This window comes from Pezoporus flaviventris, unplaced genomic scaffold (genome assembly GCF_033815535.1).
Source record: "Pezoporus flaviventris isolate CSIRO_AGI_PZ_B2104156 unplaced genomic scaffold, CSIRO_AGI_Pfla_v1 ptg000034l, whole genome shotgun sequence".
Lineage (NCBI taxonomy): Eukaryota > Metazoa > Chordata > Aves > Psittaciformes > Psittacidae > Pezoporus > Pezoporus flaviventris.
Genome location: NW_026892582.1, coordinates 862 through 25,128, shown reverse-complemented (window position 1 = coordinate 25,128; position 24,267 = coordinate 862). Strand labels below are relative to the sequence as shown.

The window sequence follows — 24,267 nt, the reverse complement described above, 5'->3', positions numbered from 1 at the left end:
CACCACGGAAGGACTCTGGATGCTTTGTTGACATAAGATGCCCTTTATTAAACATACTCTGAAAATCCAAAACATGCTCAAAGCAGAGTTCAGAAGCAGCAATCTGGTTTCTTTCCCTAAATCCCTGACAGCTGGATCACTGGAACAAGGGCTATTGCCTTTTACCAGCAGCTCCTGCCTACCCCTCGTCCCTTCTGGGTGGCTTGAGGACAGCACTGGTGCCACCTGCACCCAAATCCCATCTCTCCTGTGCCACCAGTGGAGGATGCTCATTTCTTTGCTCGCTCCTCCTGGCTCCTCTCCACCACCATGTGCATGCCACCAGCTGTGGGATGGGACATGGGACAGCCACCCTGGGAGCTAACTTGGGGACACACAGCTCAGAGCAGCCAGAAAACCCTCCAGGGACCCTCCTGAGCAAGGACCTGACCTGCCAGCAGCCACAAGCACTGCCACAGCCCTACACCATGATGGTGTAGAGCCTGGAGAGCTCTTCTGGACCCCTTTGAAGCCACAAGGAAGGTTTGGCTTTGGTAGCTGAGCCACCCCTGGAGCATCATCCTGGTTTTTCCATGCTGGGGGTTAGGGAAGAGCCAGCCTCCCACAGCCCCCTTGGTCCTCTCAGCTCAGCGTGGCAGTGAACCCCCAAAGCTCTCATTGTGCCCAGTGTGGTGATGCTGGCTCCTGGGGCCAGCACTCCCAAACCCCATGGGTTGCCCCACCATGGCACTGGGCAGTGTGTCCCCACGGGCCACACACCATGTCCCCAAATGGCTGCCAGGCTCTTCCCCACCACAGCTCCCCAGTGGCAGCAGCTCCCATCCCACAGATGGAGATGTCACCCCCCATCAAGCACCCAGCCCTGAGTTTCCAGGGAGGAATCTGGGAGCTGCTGAGCTTACAGGAGTCATGGTGGGGTGCCAGAGCAGAGGAGGGTGGCCAGCATTGACCCCACCTCCAGCAGGACCCACACTATGAAGTGAGGGACATGAAGTGAGCAGCAAACACCTCCCAGCCCCATAAAGGGCTTTATCTCCCTTTAGCAGCAACAGCCATCAGCATGGCCTGTGCTGCACCATGGGGACAGTGGTGGGGACCTGCTCCCTGCATGCTGGGGATGTTGCTTTCACTGGATGAACATCTCTGTCCTAAGGGAGCTCTGAAATGCAGCTTCCTTCTGCAAAGAGGAGGTGGCCTTTGCTGTCACATCTGCCTGAGAAAACCAGGTGGGGAAAGAGGGGGGCTCAACCTCCCACCCTGGGCTCACTCAAACAGCTCCAAGAGCTTGCTGGATTGGGATGTTGGGTCTGATGCTCCTCAGGGTGCCTTCTGCCTCTTCCTGGTGCTCTCTGGAGTGGAGCCTGGCCTCTGCCAATGGCCCCATCAGGTCCCCGAGCTCTGTGGCTGCGTCCCTACCCCACTGCTGTCCCTGTGTTCCTGTCTCCTGGAGCAAAACCCACTTACGCTGCGAGGCCAGGGCTGGCCAGAGGGATGGGGCTGGAGGAGTGGGGCTGGAGGGATGGGGAAGCAGCTCCCACACCCTCATCCACCCCCTGCTACAAAGTGCGATGGAGAGGGCAGGCCAGGGGTGACACGTTTGGCACTTGTTCCAGAGAGAGGGCACAGCCCCAGCCCCGTGCCCCCCCCCACTGGAAGACAGTGAGGTTAAACTGGCCATGTCCCTGGGGCTGGTGACCGGGGGGGGGGGGGGGTGTCCCAGGTCCCCTGGCCACCCTGCTCCATCCCCTGGGGAAAACAAACTCATGGGCCAGGCCCTAGAGCCCACGTGCTGCCCAGGGTGGAGAGCAGAGGGACAGGGAGCCCCAGGGGCACCATCCCCACCAGTGCACTAATGGGGACAACCCCACAGCATGGGGTCAGCGAACCTGGGGGGGTGCCAGCCCCCCATGAAGGTCACTGGCTTGCGTAGTGAGGATGCCAGTGCCAACATTCATCCTTAACCTGCACCCCTGGGCATCGTGCACCTCTGGCAACATCCCAGCACACCCTTTGTGGGGTGACCCCATCCCATGTGCTCTGCACACCGGAGGAGAGAGGCCTGGGGATGGGTGTGAGATGGCCGGGGGCAGGAGGGGACCCCAGACCATCCCCATCAGGGCTGGAGGATGGGAAGGTGCCGATGGGGGGGCTCTGAAGTGATGTGGTTCTCAGGGCCCTGCTCTGCACAGCGGGGCCAGGCAGGAAAAGCCCACATTACCATCTTGTCTTTGGAAAAGCAGTCCCACCACAGGCAGGGGAGGGAGGTGGCGATGCCTGCGGTGCCCGGACCCCTCTGTGTGCATGAGGGGTGCGTGTGCCCCTGCTGAGGCTGAGCCCTCACACAGGGGTGGCCGCTGCCTGCTCCAGGTCCTGGGGGCCGGGGGGGCAGCAGGGCCGGGGCGCCTGCTGCAGCCGCACGTTGTTGTTGGCTGCCTCTGGGCCTGGGGCGAGAAAACAGGGGGTTAGGGGCTGCCAAAGCCACGGCAGCCTTGGGCATCTTCCCATGGGATGCAACACAGTCTCCCCAAGTGGCACCCACCTCCCCAGCCAACCCCATATTGGGTTTCAGTGAGGGCTAGCGGGTGCCTGCACTTACCTCTCCAAACCAGGGGAGCCCCTTGAACCTCTGATTTCTCGGGAATGCTGAGGGGCGAATGGGAAGCACAGTGCACCACGGCCGGGTTTTAATAACCCACATGGAAGGGGGCTGCCTCTGCCCACCCATGCCCAGTAAGAGGGCACTTACAGGCGCCCCATGGGGGCTGCAGGGTAGGCTGGGGTGTCACCCAGCAAGGGGACTGCCAGGGGCACCAACCCCCCGGGGTGACCGGGCACGAGGCGGGCGCAGGCTCTGGGTGTCTCGTACCTATTCCTCAATGTTAATGGGGCAGGAGTCCGGCACAGCGCCTGCGTGGCAGGAGAGACCAGAAGGCACGTGGTGAAGGGGGGAGCAGAGTGGGACCGGGGGCACATGCACACGAGCGAGCAACCGGGGTGACTGGGGGGAATGAGGGGCTCGCTGCCCGGGAACAGGTCTGGGATGAGGACAGGGAGCCACCGACGGGGCAAGGGGGACGTCATGCGTGGGCTTGTGGCAAGGAGAACCGAGGGGGGGGACATGCTCGTGGCACAGGGAAGCTGGGTCCCCACATGCCCCACCTCGGGCTGCAGGCTCCTGGTGCAGGCAGCACCCTCCAGCCAGGGCAGGGTGATGGGCAGAGCTGGGGACCTGCCTGTCCATGGCCTGTGTCCCAGAGGTTACGTGGTGCCCCTAGGAAGGGGATGCACCCCTAAAGCAGGGCGGCTGCTCCCCCCCAGTGAGGTGAAAGCCCTGTGCCCAAGGCTCGGGGCAGCTCTGAGTTGAGGGGGGCCATGTGAGGGCACCCCAAGGCCAAGGCCAAGTGCTGAGGCTTTCCCAAAGAAGGGAGCAACAAATCCCTGCTGCCTGCTGACGTATGGGAGGGGGCAGCTGCTGTTCCACTGGCTTTCCATGGCAAGCTCAGGCTGGAGAGCAAGGCATGTTAAGCCTGCAGATCCCAAAGGGAAGGGATAGTTAAACAGGACCACACAGAACACACACCCCCCAAAATCCCATTAAGAGCTTGACGCTGCATCAGTCACTGCAGCGCCCTGGAGCACAGACCCAGCTCAGCTCAGCGCACCCTTGGGTGGCTGCTGAGGAGCAGGGTTGGGAAGCAGGATCTGGCCAAGGCCGTGACCACAGCCACCTGAGCCATGGGGACAGCCCCTGCAACCTGCTGCTCACTCCAGGGCTCTGCAGGGTCCGCAGGGACACAGGTCTGCGGGTTGGATTTAAACCTCGTGTCCCCAAATCCCGGGATGTGGCCTTTCCACTCCTCCCAAAGCCCTTTCCCACCAGCCTGAAACCTGCAGAGATTTCACAAGAGCTTTGAGGAACCCTGCGCCTTCATCCATTATAGAGAGAGCAAAACCCAGCCCATGGGTCTATCCAGGTCTAACCCCACAAGAGAAACTGAGGGAGAGACAAATAACAACAATAATGATGTTGTCATCTCTGCTCAAGGTGATTTTCTTCTAAGCTTCCAAGAAACCAGTGCCTGGCCCCAAAATAAAAGTTGCCCCTGTTCTTGCTGGCCCTGGGGATGTGGTCACATCCAGACCTGCAAGAAATCTCTGCCAAAAAGGACTATTTCAGTGCATGCAAACCAGCCCTGCGACTGCAAACCAGCACCACCAGCGTCCGACTGTGCCCCACAGGAGCTCCAGCACAGCTGGAGGCTGAATGCCCCAGGGCAGGAGGAGCAGAGGGACAGGGGAAGGAAGGATCTGCCCCGAGCTGAAGGGACAAACCCAACACTGATCGCAACCAGGAAACCACCATCACAGCCCCCGGGTGGCTGCTCCCCTCCGCTGCCCCGGCTCCCCGAGCTCTTCCCATGGGAATCCTGCTCCAAGCACCTTAGCACTGAGCTCACGTCCCTGGGGTTGTTCCCTCTGGCCCCCAGTGACCACGGGCAGCCCCAAAGCCTCAGCTCCCGCTTATCCCTCTCATGCTTTCCCATCCCTGCCGAGGGCTCCAAGCAGTGCACACGTGGTGGCCAAAGGATGGAGAGAGCATCCTTGGCTGGGCTCAGCGCAGGGGCCACATCCTGCACCCCAGCCCAGCTGGGGGACAAGGCCATTGCAGTCCTCACAGCAGAGCAAGAGTCAGACCCGTGCAGGGCTGCAAAGCTGCCCCTTCCTCATCCTCCCCCTGGTATAAGCGAGGGGGACGCGGTCGGGGATGGCTTTGGCCGGTGCCAGAGCTGGGGGATGCTTTGCTGGGACCTCCAGCAAAGGTAGGGGTGCTGCTGGGACCCCCCCAGACCGGTGGGGTTCAGCCAGTGGCTGCCAGAGGGTGATGGAGGGGACACAGAGCACTTGTGGCAGGCGCCTGTTCCTCCCCGGGAGCCTCAGCCATGTTTCTCCAGCGCAGAAACCACCAGGAACAGGGGAAGCAGCAGGAAAGGGAGCTTTCCGGAGGAGAGGGGGGAAAGAAAGGATTTCCCCCCCTCCTCCTCGGGGTTTCACACCCCACACCACCACAGATTTAGGCACAGGGGCAAGGTGGGGGCAGAGTTGCTTTGAGCTTGTCCACAAATGTATTGATGGAGACCTGGACCCTCAGAGGCCTTCATCTGGGCTTTCTGCCCCCCCGTTTCCTCCGTACACAGGCTGGCAAAGAGGATCCTGCAGCACTGAGCAGCCCCTGGGCCACACGAGGAGCGGGGTCACCAATACATTTGTCACCTTTGGGCAGCTCTGGGCAGGGGGGGACACAAGCGTGGGTTGGGAAAACCGTGTTGGCACAGAGCGAACATGAACTTCCATAGGGACAGGGGAGCATGGGAGGGAGGAGGGAAAGAAAAGAGGGATGGAGAGAGGGCGGGAGGAAATAGAAGTGGAAGGAGGGTGGAAAAGAAAGCATGGAGAAATGGGAAAGAGGGATGAACATGGGGGTTCTGCAGGACAGCCCAACATGACATCCCCCGTCTCCCCTCAAGAAGAGGAGGGGAGGCAGGTTGTAAGGCTGTGGATCACATCCCAACCCAAAATACTGCTGTGCCCAACACAGGTCTGGACCAGGCTGCAGTTGTGCCACACAAATGCTGTCACAGGGAGGGCTGGGGTACCAGCAGTGCCCTGGCCAAGGGACAACGCATCCCAGGGGGACAGATCACCCTGACCTGCAGCTGGGTGGCGACATGCCTGGTGCAGTGAGGACAACCTGCTGGGGGTGGTGGTGGTGGGGACTATGGGGATGGCGGTAGGAGAGGAGGGGGGGATGCCAAGGGCTGGGGTGATGCAGGGAGGAGTGGGACTGTCCCCCCCGCCCCAAGTTCATGTTCAGCAGACGGCCACTCACCAGGTAAGCAGGCCTCAGAGCACAGTTTATTGTCCAGCGCTTTCACGTGTGCGATGCCCAAGTCATTGTTATTGTCACAGCTCAGACCGAGGAAAGCGCCTGTCCTCGGGCCTGGAAGGGAGTTAAGGCAGTTAACGCCGCGGCTCAGCGCTGGGGCTCGCGGGGGCCTTTTCAGCAGTGGGGGCTGGGATTTCGGGCTCTTTTCCTGTCCCTTTCCCACCCTCTTTCCAAAGAAAACGGCATTAAAACGGTGCCTCCAGCTGGGAGCGGGTGAAGAGCGGACAATAACGGCCCCAGCTGCTCCTTTCCTTGCGCCGGCCGCATCGCAGGGCAGCGAAACAGCAACGATGCGGTGATGGGCACACGTGAACCCGGGGTTCACCAAACCTCCCCCTGGCCCAGCCGGGTGGTCCCCGGTCACGGTGTCACCGTCATCTCCCTCCGGAGCCTCTCCAGCACCATCAGCGCGTGTGGGAGCCGCAGGGATGCCAGGAGGAGGCAGCAACCGGATGCGTGGGGCAGAAGAAGCTGTAGCCAAGCTTTGCAGGGGGATGGAGGCCGTGGGGGATACCTCTGCTTCTGAGCATCACCTCTACAAGAGATCTTCCCCGGGTTCTGACCTGCATCCATCAGATGCAGGCGCTAAACCTCAGGAGGGATGTTCCCAAGTAAGTAGCCCCATTGCAAACAGATGCAGGACCACGTCCTAAGGAGAGAGGCCATCCTGCTCCCGGAGTTGTTGGGATGCCCATGGACGTCCACCACAGCCCCTGGTCGCTCCCAGTTGTCATATACAAGTCTCTCCATCAGCAAGAGCCTCCTCGAGGGCAGAGGCCCGTTTGGGGAACGGGTGTTCCTGCTTTCCAGCTCAGCTGAGTGTCCAGGTTGGATGGGGGAACTGCTTTGGCACATTTTTGCTAACCAGAGACTTGCAAACGTGGGATAGGGCACGCTGGGGGGCTCCCTATAGCCCAACAGAAATCCAAAGTGGCTGGTGGCCGATGGCACAGGGGTGACCACGTCTTTCCTTGGCTTATTTGAGCACAAGGGAGGAGGTGAGAGGAGCCCTCAGTGCACGTGTGTTGGCTCGTGAAAGCACATTGAGGGCAGGCCATAAAAGAAGTCAGGAAAGCATCCCAAAGGGAAAAGTTTTGCAGCCCCTTCCTATGAGAACCAGCCCAGACAGGGACCCCTAGGGGGGAGACCTTCAGAGGTGCAAGGAAAGGCTTTCCTAGCAAAGGGAAAATCATAGAGGAGCCTCTTTCCCAATGGAAACACCATTGGATGCTGCATGCCAACCATCACCTGCTGCACATCCCACACTGTGCTCACCAGGGTCCCCGTGGCCGCCTGGATTCCCCCCACCACTGGTGTTCAGCCCACCCATGGGTGACCCCACTGGGATGCTCTCCCAGCCCCAGCGCCCATGGAGTCACCCATGGGTGGCAGGGGGCAGGCAGGGGAGCTGGGCACAGCCAGCATCTGCCCACCGGTGACAGCCAACGGACAGTGAGGGGACAACAGTGACCAGGGGCCTTTTACCATCTTCCTGTGTGGGAGACGCGTCCTCATCCTCCAGCACGTCGTTGCCCTGTGAGAGGCAGAGAGCATCAGCAACCCCATAGTGTCCCACCACAGGAATGACATCCCTGGCCCTGGGGATATCCAGGGAGCAGGAAGATGCTCCTGGGTAGGGGACAACCCCACTGCCCCATCCATTGCCAGGGAGGCCCTGCAGGGGCACAGATGTTCCAGCAGCCCCTTTCCCAGCCCAGCGCCCAGCTTGCCCATCCATGGGGCACCCAGATCCCAATGCCCCCCCCTGCCATGCTGGTGCCAGCCCCTCCCCAGGCAGCTGTGGGTACCTCGGCATCGCGCTCCTCGGCTGAGATGCTGACGAAGTTGATATCCGGGGACTCCACAGGCGTCGACTGTGGGAAGAAGGTGGGGAAGATGGAAAGGAAAAACCAGCCAAGAGCGTGGTGCTGGTGGGTTTGGAGGAGAAGCTCTTGAGCCTGGCGGTGATGGGCGCCACCAAACCCCCCCCCAGCCCCTACCTCTCCGTCAGAGGCTGTGGCGCTGGCACCTGCGGGCGAGGGGAGCATTTCCCCTTCTTCCTCCTCTTCCTCCTCCGTACCAGGAGTGATGTAGGAGCCGGACATGGAGGACACGGTGTCGGTGCTGAGCTGGGAGTGCTGGCTCTGGGAGGAGGCCATGGACATGACGGACTGGGCCAGGCTGCTGCTGACGGGCTCTGCGGGAGAGAAGGGGCTGAGCGGGGCCACTGGACCCCCCAGCCCACCCGTGCAGGTGGTCAGCACCAGGTAATCACAACGGGGCTAATGAGGAGGAGGAAGGAGCCATTGAGGTGTGATGGGTGGAAAGCTGCCAGCATAGGTCATGGGACTCGCATCCCTCTGGGTCTATGGGTGATGAAGCAAGGGTGATCAGCACCCCTATGTCCACAGCTCCAGCTCTATGGGTGACGAAGCAGAGGCTGGAAGGGGCCATGCAAACCCAAGCCACATTCCGATACCTCTCTGCTGCCTCACCATGGTGCCTACCTTCTGGGGACGAGATGGTGGAGGAGAGCGGTGTCCCGGTGCACGAGGACTGGTCGATGGCCCCTGATGATGACAGGGTGAAGTTTTCACTCTCCGGCGTCGCACCACACTCCTGGAAGAAGAACCCACGGGGAGGATGGGATGGGGGACACCGCGCAGGGATGGATCCATCTCCCCCAGGCATCCTCATGGATGGAGGAAGAGCCAGGAGGGGCAAACCGCAAGCAGCTCCCAAACCTCCCCAAACTTGCGGCCCTCCCAGTGCCTTGGGTCATCACCACGGCTCGGGAGCGCTCACCTCCTGGCACCGGGCAGGGGATCTCCTCCTGGAGACCCTCAGCTCCGACTCGGTGCACGACTTCTCATCCTCCTCTTCGGGCAGGATGGAGGAGTTCTGCGAGATGGACCTGCCCGGAGGGGGCAAAGGGAAGGGCTTCACTCCTGCCCCAGCCCAGCCCCCTGAGCCCCCCCCCCCGGCCCCGGTACTCACTTGGAGATGCTCCTCTTCACCTTGAGCCCCGGGGGGCCGCAGTCGGGGATGCGCTCGAGGGGTGACAGAGCCCGCAGGGGGGGCAGGGACCCATCATAGCAGGGCAGGGGCCCCGTGCCCGGGGGCTCCCCCAGCCTGCGCAGCGGCACCGGGGATGGCATCAGCGGCCCATTGAGAGCCTCCAGCAGCGACACGACCTCATAGCCCGGGGGGATGTGCTCTGAGGCCTGCGGAGAGACCAGGGAGTCACAGAGGGGTTGGGCTGAAGGGACCTTAAAGCTCCTCCAGTTCCGACACCTTCCACTGGAGCAGCTTGCTCCAAGCCCCTGGGTCCAACCTGGCCTTGAACACTGCCAGGGATGGGGCAGCCACAGCTTCTCTGGGCACCCTGTGCCAGCGCCTCAGCACCCTCACAGGGAAGAGCTTCTGCCTTATGTCTGTCCTACATCTCCCCTGTTTCAGTCTGAACCCATCACCCCTTGTCCCACCACTCCAGTCCCTGATGAAGAGTCCCTCTCCAGCATCCTTGTAGCCCCCTTCAGACACTGGAAGCTGCTCTGAGGTCTCCACGCAGCTTCTCTTCTCCAGGCTGGGATCAGGATACTCCAGGGAGAAGCTAAGCCCCAGGGAACAGACAAACTCCCTGCACAAATGAAAGCCCCAAATCATGGTCCTCCCACCCGAGTTAAAGCCCTGTTTTTGCAGTCTCTACCTGCAGTTTGTGGCAACACCAATTGCATTAAATAACTTAACCCTGGCCATGGGGAGCTCGTGCATCCCAAACCTGCCCCGCGGGCACTGACCGAGTGCTCCTCAGAGTCGGAGGTCTGCGAGGAGATGATGGGGTTGAAGGCGGTGGGCGAGAGGGGCCCCAGCTTCTTCCTCATGGCTCGGATTTGAAGCAAGGCTCGGAAAGCTGCAGCAGCAGGGACAAGAGGTTGGGGGAAACCTGGGTACTGAATGAGACACCTCCCAGAACAGCACCCACTTCCCAGGAGGGGCCTCCCTGCGCTGCACAGCATCGCTGCAAGCAGGCTGACCCAGAACCCCAGGGTGGGAGATGCCAGTGAGCTCCCAGTGATGCCAGCCCATTCCCAGACACTCCAGCCCCTGCCCAGTCATTCCAGCCCCAGTATGAGAAATGCCAGCCCATTCCCAGACACTCCAGCCCCAGTATGAGAGATGCCAGCCCATTCCCAGACACTCCAGGCCCAGTATGAGAAATGCCAGCCCATTCCCAGACACTCCAGGCCCAGTATGAGAGATGCCAGCCCCTTCCCAGTCACTCCAGCCCCAGTATGAGAGATGCCAGCCCATTCCCAGTCATTCCAGCCCCAGTATGAGAGATGCCAGCCCATTCCCAGTCATTCCAGCCCCAGTATGAGAGATGCCAGCCCATTCCCAGTCATTCCAGCCCCAGTATGAGATGCCAGCCCATTCCCAGTCATTCCAGCCCCAGTATGAGATGCCAGCCCATTCCCAGACACTCCAGCCCCTTCCCAGATACTCCAGCCCCAGTATGAGAAATGCCAGCCCATTCCCAGTCATTCCAGCCCATTCCCAGACATTCCAGCCCCTTCCCAGGGCCAGCAGCCCGTGCTTACGCAGCCTGCAGATGGGGCAGTTGTTGGCCTGGTAGCGCAGGGTGTCAGCGCACGTGTTGCAGAGGCAGAGGTGGCGGCAGGGCAGGATGAGCGTGTCCCGCACGTCGGACAGGCACACCACGCACTCGGCGCTGTTGTCGCTCACCTCGTCCTCGGCCACCTGCCCATGGCACACACGGGACCAGCTCGAGCTCCTGCTCCCCAGCCCATTGGCACAAGGGTGGGTGCCCCGGGAGCTCCCTTCCCTGCCTGGGTCCCTGCTCTTGACATCCAACCCTGGGACCTTGTCCCTCCCTCCTGGAGCTGGGAGCTGGGGCTGGAGGCATCAGGCACCCATAGCGGGATGCAACCTTCACCCCATCTCTTATATATATAAAGCAGAGCGTGAGGCACATCCTATGTTTGAGGCTCGCTGTCCCCTCCGAAACCAGTAAGATCCAGGCATCATTCTCCCAAGGAGCCACAATGGATGGGGGAGAGGAAGGGGGCAAAAAGGAAGGGGGTAAAAAGGCTCCATCCTGCAGCTTTCTGCCCCCAGCAGCTTGGATGCCACCACAAAGTGTCCCCAGACACCTGCACAGCCCCAACAGCTCCAAACTCTTGCCCCAAACGTGTTCTAGTGGCTGGACCTGTGCTAAGGGAAGGGAACAGGGGCTAAGGGAAGGCCCAAGGGACATGGGATGTGGGATGCAGGCACATACCTTACAGTCCTGGGTGTTGTACTTGTTCTCAATGCCATAGATCTCCTGCAGGAGGTAGCTCACACCATCCACCTGCAAGCCCGTGGGGAAGGGGTGAGGGGCAGAGACAAGGCTCTCCCAGCTCCCTGCTCCATCCATTTGCAACAATGGACTCAGGATTGCACTGGAAAAGCTCCTGGGAGGCAGGAGCAGGGCAGGTGCAGCCACTGCCCACACTGGGGTTGCTGCCCCTCAAAGCCCCTCGTCACCCTGGGGTGCGCAGGGCAGGAGCTGCCACCACCCCGGGACACCCGGACACTCACCACTTGCTTCTGCTTGAGGGGCTTCACGCAGAAGGTGCCATCACTGTGCTGGAGGGAGGAGAGCACATGGGTGGTACCGGGGCTCAGCACCCAGGGACCCCTTTGCACCCACCCTGGAGCCGTCCCTGTTCCCAACCATCCCCTTCTGCAGCAGTTTCCTGACACCCGGGACCAGGAAGCTGGGATTTCACATCCAAGGCTGGAGACTTGTTGGAGGAAGGAAGATGAGGGGTGAGACCGAACACCTCAAAAGTGATGCTTATATTAGGGGCTAGTCCCAGAATTTCAGGAGCAGCCCCAAAGCAGCCCCATCCCAGCAGCACCATCCTGAGCCCTGCAGGGCTCCTCTGAGCTCTTGCGCCCGCTGGGTGAGACGGGAGGAGGATGAGGATGGTCCCAGTGCAGCACTTACCTTCTCGAAGGTGGCCAGCAGCACGTGGCAGTGCCCGCTGTGCTCTGCAAGACACAGAGGGATGCACAGGGCTTAGGGGATGGGCAGAGCCATGGCAGCATCAAGGACAGGCAAGAGGCTCTGCCCTGGGGTGGCATCCCAAAGCCAGCCACCGGACAAGCCAACCGCACACAAGGAACCCCATCCTCACCCTCTCCTTCATCCACCACCGCCTGCACCACCATGGGGTACACCTCCCGGTCCAGGTCGAAGCCCAGCTGGAGGGAGACAGCAGGAGAGGCTGGGTGAGATGGAGCAGGGATGGAGGCTTCACCCCGCATCCACAACCATACCCAGACCCCATGGGTGATGCCACCGGTGGGACCCACCTCGTCCTCGCTCCACTCGGAGGGGTCGATGGTGTGGGAGGGGACACAGAACTGCTGGCACACCCCCCGCTTGTAGTGCACCGTCTCGGACTGCAGGCTCGAGTCCCGGGGGATGTAGCTGTGCCGTGGAGAGAGGACAGAGTCAGGGTCCCCTCGGATCATGGGGATGCTGGGAAGATGGGAAAGGGGGGGGCTCACATCTCATCCCCTGTGGATGCCTTTGGGGCTGAGCTAAGTCCTAAGAAGGGTTAAAATAACCCCAGAGGAGCCAACACGCGACAGGAGGGGACTCTGCAGCCCAGCTGGTGGGGACCAGGAGGGGCAGGATGGGACAGGGAAGGAGGTGGAAGCCAGGGGAGGTGGGGACCCCGCTCTGCCCTCAGCAATGTGATGGGGGGGAGCGCTCCAGGGAGGAAAGGGTCCGTGTCCATCAGGAGGAGCCACACACAGGGCATGGGGTGGGGGGGGGGGTGGGGGGGGCACAGGCTCCTCACCTCGCCACCCCGTTGTGGAACTCCTCACTGGCCTGGTAGTAGATGGTGATGGCCACGCGGGTGTCCGTGTCGAAGGTGAACTCCACGTTGTAGCGCACCTTGGCTTTGCTGACTTCCTCCCCCGGGGTCTTCACCTCCTCTGAGCACCTGGGGAGCACAGGGGGTGCAGGAGATGGGCACATCCCAGGCATGGCTCAGGGTGCCCCAGGACTGACCCCCTGGCACAAGGCTGCTCTTGGCACCAGTGGCCCCAAAAGGGGCTTCCCCATCCACCAAGGGAAACTGAGGCACGGCAGGAGGGTCCAGAGTACCCCAAGTGGTAGAACCCCAGCCTGGTTTGTGTTGGAAGGGACCTTAAAGCTCCTCCAGCTCCAACCCCTGCCACGGGCAGGGACACCTTCCACTAGAGCAGCTTGCTCCAAGCCCCTGTGTCCAACCTGGCCTTGAACACTGCCAGGGATGGGGCAGCCACAGCTTCCCTGGGCAAAGCCAGGCCTGCGGACCGGGAAGTGCTGCAGCAGATTCCAGCTGCAATCCCACATCTCCTGTCCCAGCCTCCCTCCAGCAAAGCCTTTGGAAGGTGGGGGAGGAACAAAAAGCACTTCAAAGGCAGCACTAAACTCCTTTAATCCCACAGGCAGCCAGCACCAGCACCCAAGCTGCGAGCGGATGGGGCACATTTGGACAGCAAAAGCTCATCCCCTCTATCCACGGTGCGAGCATCCCTGTGCTCAGCATCCCTGTGCTCAGCATCCCCGTGCTCAGCATCCCTGTGCTCAGCATCCCCTGGAGCACCCAGCCGGACCCTGCCCACCCACAGCTCATGGGGTGCCCATCCCTGTTGTCCCCACAGGACTCACTTGACGAGGCGCAGGGTGTCCTTGCGGATGTTGATCAAGCTCCTGAGGGTCTTCACGGGTTCCTGAGGAGGTGGAGCAGCGTAAGGGAACTAGGACGAGAGAGACACCGGTGAAGGCAGACACACAGCGGGGTACAGCAGCCGTGGACCTTGTCCTGGATCCCCCATCCCCAACCCAGCACCTGTAAGCAGGGACCCAGCGTGGTCTGTACAGCCTGATGGGTGCTGACCCGCAGCTCCCGCTGGCACTTGGGTCCCAGGCAGTGTGATGACAGGGACATCCCTCTGCAAAGAGCAAGCCCCAAGCCCCTTGCAGGGGACAGTTTCACTGCTGGGACATGCACAAAGGGGCTGTTCCTTGTCCCTTTGGCTGGAGGGTGAGTGAGATGCGGGCACAGGGCAGGCAGGCTGATGCTGGTGTGTTTTAAGCTCTTGGTGCAGTGTGGAGCTGCTGGACGGGGCTGGGCAGGGGGAGGCTGAAGCTCCAGAACAAGAACAGCCAAGGAACAGACACAGAGTCCCTGTTTGGCCCTGGGGTGGATGGGGATGGGGTGGTGGGGTCTCTGCCATGCCCGGATCAGGGAGGCAAAGGGGTGACCAGGCAGGACCAGGCAGCAGCACCACAGGCAGAGGGGTCCTGGCATCCTCCAGGGTGACCTCGTCCTTCCTGGTCCCTCCTGTCCACCCGCACAGGGGCTACAGGGCTTGTGGGGAGAGGGGACCCGGTGGCAGCCAGGGACACCCCCTCCTTGGCACTGCAGCCACCCAGAGGAGGGCACTGGGGAAGGGGTGCAGGACCCATCGCCCTCCCCTCCATCTCCCAGGCAGGATAAGCCCCATGAAGGGACAACACAAAGACGCATTGGAGACACAGAGGCCGGGATGAAGGCCCAGCTCCTTGGTGAGCTGTCACCGTGTGCCAGGAGGGCATCGGGTGCCATCGGGGATGACAGATGCTCACAAGACAAAGGGCTCAACTGCTGCCTTGGGAGAGGGAATGGGAACCACGCCAGCCTGCCTGGGTCCCCTTGGCCCCCCACATCACCCCCAGCTCAGGCAGTGAAGCACCCACTGGACCCCGATACTGAGGGGAGAAGACCGAACTGCAGATGGCCCCTGCGGGGAGCGAAGTGCCGGTTTCCCATGGCCCTGGCGCCCTCGCGTGGGAAATCCATCATCAGCTTCCCCATCCCCAAATCCATCATCAGCTTCCCCATCCCCAAATCCATCATCAGCTTCCCCATCCCCAAATCCATCATCAGCTTCCCCATCATCAGATTCCCCATCCCCAAATCCATCAGCACCTTCCCCATCCCCAAATCCATCATCACCTTCCCCATCATCAGATTCCCCATCCCCAAATCCATCAGCACCTTCCCCATCCCCAAATCCATCATCAGATTCCCCATCCCCAAATCCATCAGCACCTTCCCCATCCCCAAATCCATCAGCACCTTCCCCATCCCCAAACCCATCAGCACCGGCCCTGGGCCCAGAGCCCTGCAGAGCAGGATGGATGGGGCTGGGGGACCTGTCCACGACTCAGAGGGATGAGATGAGATGGGATGGGACGGGATACAACAGACAGCTCGCACGACCAGGCAGCACAAGCACAGGCCTGCCCCATCCCTCCTCCACCACCCAGCATCACCTCCCGTGTCCCACCATCCCACAGCGCTGCTCCCACCGGTGGCACTGAAAAGCAGGTTAAAGCTTGGGCCAGCCCCAGCACGGCTGATGGCACCAGAAGCTTTGAAGGTGAACCCACAGCCCCTCAGGATTGCCCCTGCTCAGTCATTAACCTGGTGTTAATGAACCTGTTAATGTGCACCTGCAGAATCCCACCTTGCAGCTGGAAGGGAGCAAGTGAGAAAAGGCCTCGGGCTGGAGCTGAGCCATGTCACGATCCCCTGCTCAATCCAACCTTTTGCTTCCAGCCCAGCCATACCCAAAGCAGCCCTGGGTGCCGGCCCCATTGCACCACAGCACCCAGGGGTGGGTGATGCAGGAAGGGGTCCCCCGGGTGCTGGGCAGGATGGGGAAGTGCTGCAGGCAAATTTTGCGCTGCAGAAACATCACCGTTGGGCTCCTTCACACCCACGTGTGGGCTCTTTTTGGGGGAAGAACTGAGGGGTTTATTGAATTAGCTGCTGCAAGCCTGACCTGACATCACAAAGGGGCGGTTGGAGGAGGTTTTGCATCTCCGCAATTTAAATCAAGCTGAAAAACAACAGGAAAACCCCCTCGCTGCAACCGTTACCCTTAAGAACATCGTCCATGAGCTACAGCAACGTCTGGTCCAGGCCCCTTCTGCTACAGTGGAAACCACCCCCCAAGCCCTCCCTTGGGGTTCCACACGAGCAGAGCCAGGCAGGTCTGCACGGGCAGGGGAGCCCAGCGGGTGCCGCAAGAGCTTCCCCGCTCCTCGGCCCCTGCAGGGCTGTGCCCGCCCGGTGGCAGCCGCTCAAGCCTGCAACGCCCTTCCCAGCCCCTTGGGAACCTGTTCCCAGCTGGAAAATCCAGTTTATCCATGGAGGAGAGAGCCTGCACCGCCTCGGGGTGCTCCGCGCAGCGCGGCTGTGAGCAGCCCTGACACGGGGCTCAGCTCAGAGGGGACCTGGGACACTGCGACACCGTTTTCCATGGCTCCTTATAGCCAAGGAACCCAAACAAGCCCCCACCAAACAGCACTGGCCGCATCCAACGCCTCCAGCCCAGCCAGGGCTCCCACAGCAGGCAGGACACGAAAGCATCACAGCCAAGCAGCATCACGCCAAGTCTCGGAGGTGGTATCAGAGATGCCCAAACAACGGTGCCTGGACACAGGCTTGGACCAGAAACAACACGGACCCTCCCCAACCCCTCCCTGAGCCCCCCACACTGGCCTGACCTGGAAGCCCAGCCCCAAAACACCCCGGGTCCCCAGGGAGATGGGACCTTGGTGGCAGCTCTGCAGCCCAGGAGTGCTGGCGATTGAACCAGAGCGATGCAGTTCAGTCACCAGCGCTGCAGTGACTCTTCCTGCTGCTCCCAAGCTGCTCCTTGTCCTTCCCCAGAGCTTCTGCTGCCGGTGTCTGACCCGGGCCCTGCTCACTGGGCAGTGCAGAGGCTGCTGCTGAACCAAGAGGGTTTCCAGTGCTCGCTGCTGCAGAGGGAACCCGAGCGCTGACTCTGGGGGAGTGCAGAGGATGGAGAGCCCAGCACTGCCTCTGCCCACCCAGTGCTCACAGGGGGTTTGGAGTGCTGGGCACGCTGTACCAGCGCCTCAGCACCCTCACAGGGAAGAGCTTCTGCCTAAGAGCTCAGCTCAGTCTCCCCTCTGGCAGGTTAAAGCCATTCCCCTTGGCCTGTCCCTACATCCCTTGTCCCAAGCCCCTCTCCAGGTTTCCTGCAGCCCCTTTAGGCACTGGAGCTGCTCTCAGGTCTCCCCTTCAGGAGCCTTCTCTTCTCCAGGCTGACCCAGCCCAGCTCTCTCAGCCTGGCTCCAGAGCAGAGCTGCTCCAGCCCTCGCAGCAGCTCCATGGCCTTTTGGTACCTCTTCAGCATCACACAAAGACTATCAGAGTCCAACCTGACAACACTTTGTGCTCTCTACGGTTGAGGGACTACCCCTGCTAGAAAAGGAGCTGAAAACAGATGGTGTGCCATCATATTTCATGGCCAAAAGCTGTAAGCGTCCTTGAACTTGTCCTGTCCTTGTCAAAAGCCCCCCTAAGTAAAGGGGCTCTCAGAGAGCAAGAATGGAGTTAAATGAGCCCTGACCCTTCACCATCTTCTTCACCAGCTGCTGTGTTCAAGCTGGCAGGTTTGTGTGTGCAAGCAGCCCTTGTGGGCTGGAAGAGTATGAGCAGATCCAATGACCCACAGCACGGAGCCGCGTGGGGCAGCACCCACAGTCACACAATCACCCAGCCTGTTCCCAACCATCCGCAAACCCGTTCACCCCTTGCACAGGAGACAGAGCAGTGACAATGGCACAGGGTGCCCAGAGAAGCTGTGGCTGCCCCATCCCTGGCAGTGTTCAAGGCCAGGTTGGACACAGGAGCTTGGAGCAAGCTGCTCTAGTGGAAGGTGTCGGAACTGGAGGAGCTTTAAGGCCCCTTCCAACCCAAACCAGGCTGGGATTCTGTGATTACATTGCTGTGGAGTGGATGCAGGCAGACTTGGGTTAGTGCCCAGTGGAGGACAGGCTGCAGCAAGCAGCAAACCCTCTTATTAGACATTAGAGAATCCACTTGGGCCACCCCAGGCGTGCTTGGGGGTGACAGCTAGCAGCCTCCCACCATCACACACACACAGTCACTATCACTTTGGGAAGGGTCACATCTGTGTCCCCGGTGCCCACCACCACGGGCCGGTTCCCCAGGAAGTTGAGGTCGCTGTTCTCCCCGAAGAGGTATCCCTCGGGATGAGTGGAGTCGAACTTCTCGCCGCCCATGATGAAGTGGTTGGCAAAGTAGCTCCCTGCAAAGCAAACACAGAAACGGGCTGAGCGCGGGGCGAGGACCGGCCTTCAGCCGGGCAATGGAGCAGCACCGAGCCACGGCTCAGAGGTGGCTTTGTCCCCAGGGGCACCTCGCTGGAGCCTTTCGGGCTGAGCAGACACAAAGCAGGTGGAGGGGAAGGAGGAGCTGGCCAGGAAGCGACCCCTCCCTGCTGCATCCCCCCCGATCCCGACCCTGCCCGGGCTCCAGTGGCTGAACTCTGGGAGGATGGAGCCGGGGTGGGGAGAGCTGATGCAGGGATGTGATGGGAGCAGGCTCATACCCAGGGCTGCGCCCCTTTCCCTGCCCAGGACACCTCTGCAAGCCCCGGCCCGGCCTGAGCCACCCACGGTCACCTCAACCCTCAACCAGGGACCTTTGGTGCTGGCACTGAGAGCCCTGGGAGCCCCCGGGGAGCCGGGAAGGGGCAGCATGGACCAGGCACGCAGGCAGGGCTGCTCCTGCCCAGCATCACAGACCTCGTGTGCAGCCAAGGCAGCGTGACCACAGCCAGACCCTTGCCACTGGGCAGAGCACGCCTGAGCCCAGTTCTGTCTGTTCTCAGCCCGCAGCCTTCCCTAGGAAGGGCTCACCTGAAGGAAGGAGGATTTGGGGGGCTGTAGAACCTCTAGAAGCTCAACCCCCCCCGCAAAGTGCTCACATTGCCCTGGTGAACACCAGGCAACGGCCAGGGACCCTTCTCTCCTTGCAGGGTAAAGCACAGAGCCAGAACACTGGCATGTCCTGTCCCCAGAGCTGGGAGCAGCCCCACAGGGGCCAACCGGGGCAGGAGGGTCTGGACTTCTCCTCGAGGTGGGAAAAGGAAGGGAAAGGGAGGGGAGAACAGGGATGGGGAGAGAAGAAGCACCAGGAGTCAGGAGAGGCAATGAACGTAGGATGGGCACCACACTGCATCCCACCGGCCATGGGGATGGGGCCCAGCCTACACAACCCCCAAACCCAAGAGCACGGAGTCATCCATAGCCCCCCCAGGGACACCCCAAAACTAAAGCTCTGGATAAAGGAGCTCAAGCCTGGGCTGCAGCTCTGCTTGTGTGGACTGAAGGCAGAGCTTGCAGTTGGCTTCCAGCAGATGCAGCGACTGCCCAGGGCTGGATCAGGCCTTAATCCTGCATTTCAGAACCAACCCCGAGGCAAAGCGCGAGGGGAGGGGGAGCAGGGATGTAACACGGGGGCAGGAGGGATGAGAAGGGCTGGAGCGTTATACCCCACGGCGCAGGGATGCCTGGTTGCAGCAACCATCAACCATCTATTATTGATGCCTGCTGCTTCCTGGTCCCATTTTCCACGTACATAATTTATAGGCAGCTCCCCAGGGAAGGACGTGGCCACGTGGAAAGAGAAAAGCCACGAGCAAAGTGCCTGCAGGGCTGCCGGCAGCGGCACGGCCGGGGCACCGCGGGGCCAACCGCAGCTTCTCCTGGCACTGCCTGGGGGTGAGAGCAGGAGGTGGGGACACGGCATTGAAACCTGCAGGAAAGCTCCTCCAGCACTGGGGAAAGCTGGAAAATGGAGCAGGGGCTCTCGGAGATGGCTCCAGCCACGGTTTGGGGGTGCTGGGGGCTGCCATAGGGTGGGAGCAGGTGAGGAACGCACCACTGCCACCCCATCGCCCTGCCAGCGAGCATCCCTGCGTGCAGGCAGCCTAGGGGAGGTCCTCCAGAAGCTTCACCATTAAACAGGAGCCTCAGGCTCTGTGCCCTGGGGTGCCGGTGGCCCCATGGGCACAGCGGGTGGCAGAGGAGAGAGGCACCTTCCCAGGCACAGCCACCTTATTATTGGCTAGTTATAAAGCCTTAACCAACACCTGTCCCCAGGGGAAGGAAAAGCCCATCCAGGATGGTCACATCGCCAAGGGAAAGCCAGGCTTTAATGAGATCTTAAACCCCAGGGGCCAAAAGAGCGTGCGGGAAGGGCTGACCAGGGCGGCTGCTGGGAAGCAGCAATAAACCAAGGCGGCCTGAGGCTCCTGGCAATCCACGTGTGTCCTGCAGCAGGACACATCTGACACCAGCCACTGCCAATGACACTGTCAGCCCCTTTGCCCCATGAGTTCCAGGGGTGAGCCTTGCCTGGATGCCCCAAGAGAGACAAGGACCCCATGGGCACAGAGCCTGGTGCGCGCTGTGTGTGCTCATGGCTCTGGCACTCAGTGACACGCATCCTGCATCACCCCCTAAGCCGCCACTGGGTGCTCCTGCCCCGGAGCACCCCATGGGTGAGCTGGCACACTGAGGCTTATTTAACTGCACTCTAACACAGGCAGCCAGAGCCAGAGGCAGCTGGAGGCAAAGCCAAACCCCAGCCAGGCTCTGCTGCGTCAGCCCTCACCCATCACTGCCCTGGAGCTGCTCCCTGTGCCATGGCAGTGCCAGCACCCTGGCATGGGAACCCCGGGACCGGGGTGTCACTGCATGGCCAAGCCCCTTGCTCTGCTCCTGTTCTCTCCTCCCAGTGCCAACCTCAGCCAGGGACAGGGGCAGGAAGCCAGGGACTTGCCCCAAGCCAGGCTCCATAAACAGCCCCCTTCTGCTCCTCCTTCTTGCCTTTACCAGCACAAGATTAGAATCACCGAAGCAAATCCCAGCCTTTGCTTCAAAATGCTGGTTTAACTAATCCCATTTGCCCCCAGCCTGGATGGGACCCCGGGATGATGCAGGGGAGATGCTCGCTTGGGACAAGACGTAGCTGCCCTATTCCCATGGGCTGCACCAACAGCGAGCCTGCAGCCCAGCAGCCAAAGCCACATCTGCAAGGAGAGAAGGGAATAGCTTGGGGTCCCACGGACGCCCCAGGGCCACGCTCCCAAAGCCAGTGGCTGTTTCCATGCGGCATTCGAGGCAAGAGGAGCGCCGCTGCCAGGGAGGAACCGGCTCTGCTCCCAGCACGTCCCCTCGGCTGCCAGCAGCGCCAAAGGCAAATCCCCGCTTGGATTAAGAGCCATAATCTCCCGCGGTCACCATCCTGCCCTGGCGCACCCCAGGGCACCCGGGCACCTCTCCCTGAGGACCCCAGGACCGTCCCCCTAGCTCTGCTCTCATCCCATCGGGGGGACCAGCCCCACTGAGCACCCCAAGAGCCCGGGCTTCTCCGTGACAGCCAGAGCCAAGCATCAGCTCCGTGTCCTCTGCAGCTGAGATGAGTTTGGAAGTGCTCAGCTGGGTGCAGTTGCTCCCCTAGAGCTGCACAGCACTGACCCCTCCACACCCAGGCAGTTCAAGAGCCCCTAAATAAGAATGGAGCTCAAGACAAAGCCCCTTAATGCACAGAGCCACAGCCCCTGCAAAGAGCAAACCCAGGATGTGGTGGTCCAGCTTCAGCCAGCATCAAGGTGACAAAGGCCTTGAATGCATGGAAAAGGGGGAGCAGGGGGAGCCCCACTGCTGAGGATCAGCCATCTCCACCCCGCAGTGTCCTGGTTAACCTGCACCTCCATGGATGTGCCAGCCCATTTCAGCTTCAAATTCAAATAACAGTAATAAATCAAGCCAAGCACAGGCTTTCGGGACAAGAACATGGGTTGTGCTGGCTGCAGCGCTTCCTGAGGAGGTCTTTATTTGTAATTAGCAAGTCATTTATCACAGCACTAACAAGCCAAGGGCTTACTTTATCCTATTAGCTACCAAAATAGTTCTCTATTAATAACAGCCCGTGCCGCAAGGATCCTGTGGCAATCCCTGCGCACATGCCGTGCTCCAGGTCAGCATCCTGGGAAATGGGGGTGTTTTGGAGGTGGGAAGCGCTGCCCACCCAAGGACCCGGCTCCGTCTCCTCTCCCCACCACAACCCCCCCACCCGGCACCGCCTCATCCCGGCCCTTCGCAGGGAACACCGAGGCCTGGAGGGGAGGGACGGATTTCCCAAGGTCACGCACAAGGTTTGAGACAGGGCCGGGAGCGACAACGCGGGCAGGAGAGGAGCTTGGGGAAGGCGCCCTAGGGCAGAGGCTGGGGTGCTGCTCTGGGGCAGGGCCCTGGGAAGGAGGGATCCCCTCCAATCCCTCCCACCCAGCCTCCCGGGAATTTAAACCCAGGTTTTCCCTAAGCAGCCAGCGCCGGAGCAACCGGCTACAAAAGCAGCTCCAGCCCCGCGCTGCAGACAACGGCCAAAATTATCATCATTATTATTAATAATAATAATTTATTAAAGACATTTAGCATCAACTCAGCCAAGTTTGGGGGATGGGGTTCGGCTGACAAAGCGGCACCCAGGGAGGGGACCCCAGGGGTGACCCCATCCCTACCGCACCGCACGAGCACCACACGGGTAATTTCAGGGTGCCCCTCAGCTGCCTGCGGTCGGGGTTTGCTTCGGGGGCTGCAGGGACATCCCCCACCGGAGCAAGGTCGTGCCCAGCTCCCCTCGCTGCCCCTTTCCCCTGCAGCCCAGCGGCGGCACCGGGACGCGGAATTCCCCCCCCCCGGGGTCTCACCGGATCTCGGGGGGTATCTGTAGACGGAATTAGCGGGGACATCCACTTCCTCCACGCCTGCGTCTTGCCGGCTGGTCAGAGCCCCCATGGCCGGGCCGGGCCGGGCTCAGCGGGCGGGATGCGCCGGGGCTCCCTCCCGCCCGGGACCGGCACCGGGACCGGCACCGAGGCTGGCGGCGGCGGCGGCCCCCACCCGCAGCATCCTCCGCTCTGCGCCGCGCCCGGTACCGCCTCCGCGCTAGCGCCGGGGCTGCGCCAATGCGGGGCCGGGCAGGGCCGGGCTCCCCCGCCCCGCCCCGCCCCGGGGATGCCGTGGGGCTGGGGGACAAGTCCCCGGGATCACCCCAGCCCGGTGTCCCCCCCCTCAGCTGACACCTGCTCCTACCCCATAGCACCCGCGTGCCCCCGATGCCACCGCCGGTGTCACCCCCCTATACCCTTCACCTGCCCCCCCCCAGGGTCACCGCCTCAGCCCAGCCCCACCACTGGGTGACACTGAGCAGCAAGCCCACCATGGGGACCCCCAGGGCCTGCCTGAGACCCCTGCGGGGCTGCACAGCACTCAGAAGGGGGGTGGAATTAACCCCGCTATCAGTGCCCACCTCCATCGCCTCCATCCCGCCCCTTCCCAGCTCTGCTGCGCTTGCCGGGAGCAGCCTCTGCCTGCCCACTCCAGTGCACCCCAGCTTCCCCCAGGGCCCCCAGCATTATGCCACTGAGGAGCACCTTCACATCTTCCCCTTGGAGACGAAGGTGAAGGAGGGACCCTCTGGATGCACCGTGGTGATTAAGCAGTCCTGCAGTGGAAGTTAGTGGAGCATCACATTATTTTGATTCGAGTTGATAACTGGAGTGCTATAAATATCAACCAGGAGACGTGCGGGGAGGCATCCGCTGCCCCGTGTCCTGGAGCCACCCCCGGGGCTCCCCCCTCACAGAGGGACCACTCATCCCTCACCCTCCCTCATCTCTTGGCTGAGAAAAGCCAAACCAAGGAGCAGCCACCGTCACCCAGGGGCACTTTGTACCCCACTTCTCAGCCTGTGGCCATCACACCAGGCCCCGCAGCCCCAGGGTCACCCGCAGTGCCAGTGTCCACACTGCTGGACATCACAGCCCTGCTGGGGGCCAGCACTGGCCGAAGAGGAGCCGAGGGCCACATCAACCAGGAGCCTCGTTTCAGCCCTTGGGGGCTGATCCCTGCTCACCCCAACACATTCTGGGGAGCCCGTTGCGCACATGGATCGTCGGAAGAGCACCCAGTGGGAAACGCGAGCCTGGGAGCTGGAGCAGCACACAGCACACTGCAGGGGCTAGTGCACATCGTAATTCCAGGTTAGCCCCGGGCACATCACAGCCCCGTGTGCATGCACAGCTCGCGGGGTGGGTTTTGTGCCTGTGCTGCAGCGCAGGGTTTTGTAGGACAGTGCCGCAGTGGAGCACGGGAGCGCAGGCAGGAACCGGCGATGATCCGGCTTCGAGGGCAGGGTCCTCCCAGGCCTGGCCACATCCTGCACGCGTAAAAGCAGGACCGAGCCCAGCAGGGCCATGGGGAGGGGGAAATCCAATCCACGGGGAAATAGCAATGTTTAACCCCAAAACGCACCCGCAGCTGGGCAAGATGCAAGGCTGCAGCCATGGGATTTGGT

At 61.4% G+C, this 24,267-nt stretch overlaps 1 protein-coding gene across 10 annotated transcripts; it reads right to left on the bottom strand.

The window, feature by feature from the left end:
• Positions 1 to 23: 23 nt before the first annotated feature.
• On the bottom strand, positions 24 to 22,869 carry RNF157 (ring finger protein 157). 10 transcript variants are annotated; one of them, XM_061461895.1, is made up of 20 exons: positions 22,619 to 22,868; positions 18,027 to 18,145; positions 13,683 to 13,771; positions 12,823 to 12,969; positions 12,329 to 12,446; positions 12,151 to 12,217; positions 11,961 to 12,004; positions 11,549 to 11,596; positions 11,247 to 11,318; positions 10,546 to 10,705; positions 9,745 to 9,857; positions 8,942 to 9,168; positions 8,750 to 8,858; positions 8,452 to 8,563; positions 7,945 to 8,171; positions 7,753 to 7,818; positions 7,430 to 7,478; positions 5,888 to 5,998; positions 2,867 to 2,907; positions 24 to 2,441 (listed from the first exon to the last, which is right to left on the bottom strand). In XM_061461895.1, the coding sequence occupies exons 1-19, from the start codon at positions 22,704 to 22,706 to the stop codon at positions 2,867 to 2,869; spliced, it is 2,007 nt and encodes a 668-aa protein (XP_061317879.1). In that variant the 5' UTR covers positions 22,707 to 22,868; the 3' UTR covers positions 24 to 2,441. The 10 variants fall into 10 exon arrangements, with proteins under 10 accessions (XP_061317879.1, XP_061317880.1, XP_061317873.1 ...); XM_061461896.1 differs by having other exon boundaries at positions 7,945 to 8,141; positions 22,619 to 22,867; XM_061461889.1 differs by lacking the exon at positions 2,867 to 2,907.
• Between the last annotated feature and the right edge of the window lie 1,398 nt (positions 22,870 to 24,267).

Bases quoted from the DNA above. Each gene is read 5' to 3' on its own strand.
- RNF157 (XM_061461888.1), bottom strand. From the start codon at position 22,706: ATGGGGGCTCTGACCAGCCGGCAAGACGCAGGCGTGGAGGAAGTGGAT. The intron at 18,146-22,618 runs GTGAGACCCCGG...TTTGCTTTGCAG, and splicing joins CAGATACCCCCCGAGATCCG to GGAGCTACTTTGCCAACCAC. The intron at 7,479-7,752 runs GTACCCACAGCT...TGCCTCTCACAG, and splicing joins CCGAGGAGCGCGATGCCGAG to GGCAACGACGTGCTGGAGGA.